Below are 7358 nucleotides of genomic sequence, written 5' to 3'. Positions count from 1 at the left end.
TACACTCTTTAAACAAGATGCTTTAAATAGTTCTTTGAGTGATGCTGTACCAGAATCTCCATAAAGAACTATGTTTGTCATAGATATGTGTAAGTGTGAGGAACCTTCAAAAGACCCAGAAAACTTTCTCTTGATGCAAAGGTTCTTTATCAATTAAATAGTCGCATCTCTATTACAAAAATGGTTCTTTATGGAACCAAAAGTAGTTATTCTATGGCATCCCTCAAAGAACCTTTTGTAGCACCTTTATTTTGAGTACATGCACCTCTCCACCACCATGTATGACTACTTTTTTATGTAAATTTAGTTTACAATTGTCAGGCATATCATTATTATTTTGTGTAATAATAATAATTCTGTAAAGGAGCTTTTAATGCATTTAAACTTTCTGAACTCCTGGTTCCATTCACCACCACTGTAAACAATTGTAAATCAATACGTTTCAACAGAAGGTGTATGAAATATTAAGCCACTCTGAATGATTTTGTGTACATCTTAACCATTTAATTTTGCAGATGTTTCAAAATATCATTTGAATTCCCCTTTAAAGGCTCATCCCATCTCCTAGTGTTTAAGGGGTTAACACACACTTGTAAACTCAACTTTCTACCATTAGTTTACTATGATTAACAGCAATGACAAAGTAATCTCACAATTTTAATGGACTGGCTGTAATCTACATTTTGTTATTATTGTTATATTCAGCTTTTATACTTAATATGACGTGTTTACATACATTTTAGGCATTTACTTGGGCTAGCCATGCGCCTGATCCAGCTACACTCTCTGACCTGTTGATTGAAGACTGAAACCTTACACTGGGACGTTTTACAATTTCACGAAATGTTGTTTATGCATAAAAAACGAAAACGAATTCATTTAATAAAGGAATTGACAAATAAATAATTTCCAAAAATCAATTGACTCTACTTCTGTTTGTAAACCATTCTTCAATTGATAGAAACCTTCTCATTGAAAGCTGAGCAACACGTGTAACGCTATTAAACTTTTATTAATCGCCCCCCCCCCCCTTCCCTTTACATAACGCGAAAAACGAAATAATAAACGGTAATATAACCAAGGGACAGGAATGTAAATAAACGTACAAAATAACCCTTATACACACGGTGTATTTTTATATGACATGTACATGTAGAAGCTCAGTTGCTTTCCTTATTTACACACAGGCTCGTTTAATAATCGCTGTATAATAAAGAAAAGAGAGTTTTAAAATTGTTGTTTTCTACCAAATAAAGAGGTATAAATAGACGGGCTGTGTTCAAACACACTTAAACGTTTTCCTGTGTCATGGGTGTTCTTTCTTATAATCACAAGAACAGGCTACTTATGACGACCCACTCTCAGTACAGCAGATGAGTTAACACATCTGTGTACAGTTAAAGCAGTGTTACATTTTTTTTTTTTTTACCAAATAGAGATAAATAGATGAACTTAGCGTGTTTCCGTTTTACGCACTGAAAAAAAAAACGCAATGCACTGAATGTAACTGATTGAAATGTGTGCAAAATGTGCACGTTATCTATGACATCAACAATTTCAATCCAGTCCAGTTTAAACATATTTTCACTGTCATAAAGCAGCTTTACGTGGTGTTTTATTCACGTGGAGGTGATGTACACATTTGAATCAAGTCAAGTTCAATGCATTATAGGATGTTTCTTGTACCCTTTATAATAACAGTAATAATAATAATAATAAGAAGAAGAAGAGCAGCAGTACGTCCTCGTGAGTCGTCCTCTGCTGCGGGTCAGTCAGTCAGTCAGTACTCGATCTTGTTATAAAGATTGTATAAGGGCAGGGCGGGCAGGTTGCTCCCCGGGTAGTACAAGGGCGTTGGGAAGGCGATGGAGCGCGGCACGGGCACGCGCAGCAGCCCGTTCTCGCGGAGCACGAGCGGCATGCCCACCAGAGTCTGCGCCGAGGCGTGCGCCATGTTGGCCGCCTCCAGTTCGGCGGAGAGCTGCCGCTTCCACTTGTTCCTGCGATTCTGGAACCACGTCTTGACCTGCGTCTCGGTCAGCTGCAGGCTCGAGGCGAGGCACGCGCGCTCCGAGCTGCTCAGGTAGCGCTTGACGTCGAACGTGGACTCGAGCTGGTACACCTGGCTGCGCGAGAACACCGTGCGCGTCTTCTTCTTGGCCGCGGCGCTCGCTTTGTCCGCGCCGCCGACGCCCCCACCGCCGCTCTCGCGCCGCCGCTCGTCGCACGCCGCGCCCTCGCGCTCCTCCTCGTCCTCGTCCTCGTGCTCCTCCTTGTAGTCCGCTGACGCCGCCGACAGCAGGGATGAAGGCAGACGTGCGGGACGCTCCAGGCCGCCCTGGGACGGGAGAAGGGATTTGGGGGGACCTGTCATACACACAAACACAGACACACACACACACACATGTTTTTGTATACAGTGTCGGGACGTACGGAGTCAGACATCTGGCCCATATGCGTTATATAAGCCTACAATTATATAATATATACATTTATACACTGCCGGTAAATAATGCAGCCGGTATTCCAGCCTTATACATTGTATACTACTGCACTGTGTGTGTGTGTGAGTGTGTGTGTGTGTGTGTGTGTGTATGAGCATGACACCATTATTAAATGCAACCCGATAATTGGTTTTCTGTTACTGTAAACTGCGCAGAACGGCCAGTAAAATCCCCCAGTGTTGGGTGAACAGCTCCAAGGTTGGATTACCATCTCCAGTCTTGGATTACTGCATGCAGTGGTTGAAGCACCAGTTGAGTTCAAATCTACATCGCTGGTGGTGTGGAGGTGCGCAGCGTTACAGCAGATTCGCAGGAAACGTGTTTAACTTTATTTAAATCAATTTTGGTGCAAAGAAAAGAAATACTACAGTCACTTTGACGTCACGTGTACTTCAACCTGTTTAAACCGGTTTCGTGTGCAGCGTTCCAACACTGCTCTCTATCGTAAGCTAATTAATTCATTTTCTGGAGTATTTTATTTTCCCTATCAAACGCCCCATTACTGGATGCTTTAGCTGAGAGCTCATCACTGCAGGATCGGCTGTTGAAAGGTGACGGGTGCTCCGTTAAATCGGCGGTGTAATATGACCGAACGCTGGCGCACGATATTAATTAAACCCGCTTACATTGAGCGCTCCGCTGGTGAAATGCAGCGTGATTCAGTGGGGAAGAGGCGGCGCGATCAATTAGCAGCACGCGCGAGAAAAAAAAAAAAAAACAACAAAAAAAAAACATGGTTTGACCTCTTCCCCTGTTCACTGAGGCAGCAGTGATGCAGAAGAGGGAAACGGGACTTTCAGGGCGCTGGGGGAAGTTACCAGTAGTTCCAGTAGTTCGGTCCCCCTATACTGTACTGCAACCAAACGAACTCCTACTTTGTATAAATAAATACATGATAAATTAACAGCACTACGTTAACACTAAAAACGTTCAAATAACATCAGACAGCTGCAGCATTAAATGAACGATTTAAGTCGTGTGTGTTTACATCTACATAGCTGATAGAAAATCCCACAAAGTAGAAGTAAAATAGAGCTTCTTCGTAATTCAACGCATAGTAATGTAGGTTTATCGCCTAAAACGTCGCTTTAACATTTGCAGACCTGAACTGGAACTGCTGAACAGAGTCGAATTAAAATGGACAGGTTTAACTGAACCTGTAATGTCGAGCTGCCGCCCAATAGTGTTGTATTTACCTTTGTGGGCTTGACTACAAAACTACACTGTCGAATTAAAATCGGGCGTTGTTTTAACGTTTACTTTAATGTGGAATTAGCTCATAAACATGGTTGATTAGAAAACCTAAAACGTCGAATTAACATCTACTAGCTACTAGTGTGTGTGTGTGTGTATATATATATATATATATTTATTTTATTAGGTTATATTTACATTTGCAGGACTGAACTGAATACTACAGCGTCGAATTTTAATCTGCCGTATTAATTTAACACTTATGCAATTAAATAAACATATGAATTGTTGCATTAATACGTACAGCGTTGACAAAACGTTTAACTTTCAAATGAAATGAAAGTCAGTGTAAAATTGTTTTATTGCAAGTCGTTTAGGAGCATTTATATTTACCCATTCATCATAAAATCTAAAAAAAACAACTGCCGGTGAAAAACGCCCAAATTGGAGGCGATTAACCTTAATCTTGCTCTAAATGGTCTGGGTTAGACTTAATCTAGATCTGGTATACTGGCTTATAATATTGAATTTACACCGTTGAATATACAGTTGCATTACCATGCACGTCCCATGTTGGATATGCTACAAAAAAACAAACACCCAGTGCTGACTTTACAGTGACGAATTAAAACCTTCAAACGCGCGCGTTCAGGTCCAGACTGTCACAAATAAACATCACGTTCATTCAGCACTGATGTGTGTTTCTACTGTCAGCTTGAAAGCTCTTCTAAACGAACTGAGAGAAGGTTCAGAGCGGCGGGGATCGTTGTCTTACCCAGACAGGAGAAGTTGATAGGCTGGTGGCGACCGCAAGGTTCAGGCAGCCCGGGCTCGGAGCAGCAGCAGTCCCCCGAGTCCTCAGCCCCGCTGCACTCCTCCTCGGAGGACACGGACAGCGCGCGCTTCCTGGCCGCTCCCGCGGGGCTCTGCTCCTTCCCCTCGCTTGCCGTTCCCAGGATGGACTGGATGGTGAAGCTGGAGAGGGGGGCGGCCGTGCACTTGGTTCCGCTGTCCTGAGAAAGGCTCATTCTCGCCTCATAACAGTGGCGGCGCTTCACGAGACGGAAAAACACACACAAATAACCCGGATTGTTTAGTTGCGGCTACATATAAAGAAGAAAAACAAAAAAGTTTTTGGCACGATTTTGTTGTCGCTGTTTTGGTAAAACTGAGGGAACAAAAATAAAAGTCCAACCGAGAGAGCGCGAGCGAGTGTGCTATTTTTTCTTTCTTTTTTTTCTTTTTTCTTTTTTTAGTAAAGTGCCGTTTTCGTGCGCCTCGCACGCGGCCGAATGCATGGCGGTCCACGCGCGCGCGCGCTCTGGGCTCCGAGGCGGCCGCGCGCGCGCCCTCATTTGCATGTAGGTAAGCGCGGCGCCGGCCAATCGCTCGCTCACAGGCGAGCCCCGGAAATTTCAAAAACACGCGCTTGGAGCTCGGAGGGGAGGGAAGAAAAAAAAAAAAAAAAGGGTGGGAGGGAGCTGGAAGAAACGGCGCGAGCGCGATGAAGGAAAACATCACCTGTTACAGTTATTTATTTTAGTAATTTATTGATTCATTTATTCAGTCATAACGCCCAATTAACATCAAACAAAATTTCAGGACAATTAAAAATCACATGGCTTTGATTAGCTTAAGTAATTCAAATGCAGTCATTCATTCATTCACACGGATTCCGCAAATAATCTGGATTGAATTCGAAATTTCCATTATTACGTCACGCTCCTGCTTTTTGGTTGACTAGTCTACCTCCTGAGTACTGATATCCACACTCCTAGACAAAACCTAAATTCAGGTGCTTCAAAAGGTTCTTTGAGCGGTGCATTAGAAGAACCACTTTTGGTTCCGTAGAGGACCTTGATGTAATAGAGATGTTTGAGTATGAAAAGTTGGCAAAGAACCTTTTAATCAAGTGAACATCTTTACAATGTGATTTACGCTCGAGTCTATTCCAAACATGGTTCTTTATGGTACCAAATAAATGGTTATTAAGGAGTTTTTTGAGAGAAATCAGTAAGACAGGTAGACTAGTGGTGAACATCTAGATTTCAATCCAGGTTCTGCACAGTTCTTCTATGGCATCCCTCCAAAAAAAAACATAAAAACATTTTAGCACTTTTAGGTTTATGTGTGCAGCACTCCAAAATATCAGAGCTGACAACTGTATATTTGAGTTATATATGAGCTATATCATATTTACATATTTTAAGCTATATTTGAGAATGTTCGAGTATGAGTTTAAGCCGTGGTAGAAGACGGTAGATACATTATTATAAACTTAAAAAGGGACAACTTTGTATTTTACAGTATTTATTAATAAAAAATTATATTATTATAATAGACAACAATGTACGGTAATACAGACATACCTTCAAAACTGCAGCTGTACAGGAAATGCAAAGTCAAGTCCAATCAAAGCGAACATTCTTTAAACTCGTTTGAACTTCCTTAGTAACCAAAAATTGTGAAGAACCTCCTCAAAATCACATATCAACCCCTGTCCAGAACTCATACATCACATTAAGCAGGCCCTTTAAATTCTACCAGTCTCCTGCTATAATTGGCAGATTGGTCAAACGATCCAGTATCCAGTCTGGACACTAACAATGACCCCGCGCTCATTTTTCTTGAAAATAATAAACTCATCGTGCGCCCATTATCTTCGTTTAAGAATTAATTTCATCATTATGGCCGGCCGATCTCCAGCGCTCGGGCGCGACCCGCCTAATTGATTGGCTAATTGATTGGAGGGTGTAGCGCGCCTCCCGGCTCTGTGTGTGGGGCTTTGGTTGGGGGTCGTGTGTGTGTGTGTGGAACAGTTTCGCCGGTCCTGCCCCATCAGACCTCGTTAGTGTTCGCTAAAGAGCCGCGGAGCGTTATAAATACGCGTGTCTGGGCGAGGTGACGGCGCGTGAAGAGCCTCCCTGATAAACTCCTGAGGGTCCCCAAAGGAGTAGCCAAAAAAGTCCCTGATATCTAACGCACGCGGCGCTTCTCTACCTTCATATCTGCCCCGCGCATACTCTCTCACAGGCCATGGGAAGGTCTATGATGATTCTGTGGGGTCTGGGCTGCTGTGGATGGGGGAGGAGGGGCTGCATCTCTCAAATCTCTGTTTGTAAAATATGCAGGCAGCGGTAATGCTCCACGCGGCCGCTCAGACCCTCCTTCTAGTGCCGGAGTACAGGACTCGCATGGAGGCTAAGAGCCTGTAGGTTTACAAACTACGACCTGCACTAGACTTGTGAGCGCTGGAGAAGTAGATTTCTTTTTTAAATCAAGTTGAGTATTGATCCCCAACCCGACTCATCTATCTATCTATATATCTATCTATCTATCTATCTATCTATCTATCTATCTATATATCTATCTATCTATCTGTCTGTCTATCTATCTATCTATCTATCTATATATCTATCTATCTATCTATCTATATATCTATCTATCTATCTATCTATCTATCTGTCTGTCTATCTATCTATCTATCTATCTATCTATCTATCTATCTATCTATCTATATATCTATCTATCTATCTATCTATCTGTCTGTCTATCTATCTATCTATATATCTATCTATCTATCTGTCTGTCTATCTATCTATCTATCTATCTCTCTGTCTATCTATCTATCTATCTATCTATCTATCTATCTATCTATCT

General features: G+C 42.2%; 1 protein-coding gene across 1 annotated transcript; it reads right to left on the bottom strand.

Moving 5' to 3' along the window:
- Positions 1 to 405: 405 nt before the first annotated feature.
- On the bottom strand, positions 406 to 6219 carry hmx2 (H6 family homeobox 2). The gene is made up of 3 exons (XM_072689941.1): positions 6068 to 6219; positions 4474 to 4750; positions 406 to 2367 (listed from the first exon to the last, which is right to left on the bottom strand). Exons 2-3 carry the CDS (start codon positions 4724 to 4726, stop codon positions 1781 to 1783), a joined length of 840 nt encoding a protein of 279 aa, XP_072546042.1. The 5' UTR covers positions 4727 to 4750; positions 6068 to 6219; the 3' UTR covers positions 406 to 1780.
- Between the last annotated feature and the right edge of the window lie 1139 nt (positions 6220 to 7358).

This window comes from Salminus brasiliensis, chromosome 10 (genome assembly GCF_030463535.1).
Source record: "Salminus brasiliensis chromosome 10, fSalBra1.hap2, whole genome shotgun sequence".
Classification (NCBI taxonomy): Eukaryota; Metazoa; Chordata; class Actinopteri; order Characiformes; family Bryconidae; genus Salminus; species Salminus brasiliensis.
The sequence above is the reverse complement of the archived record's forward strand: the minus strand, read 5'-3'. Positions and strand labels throughout refer to the sequence as shown.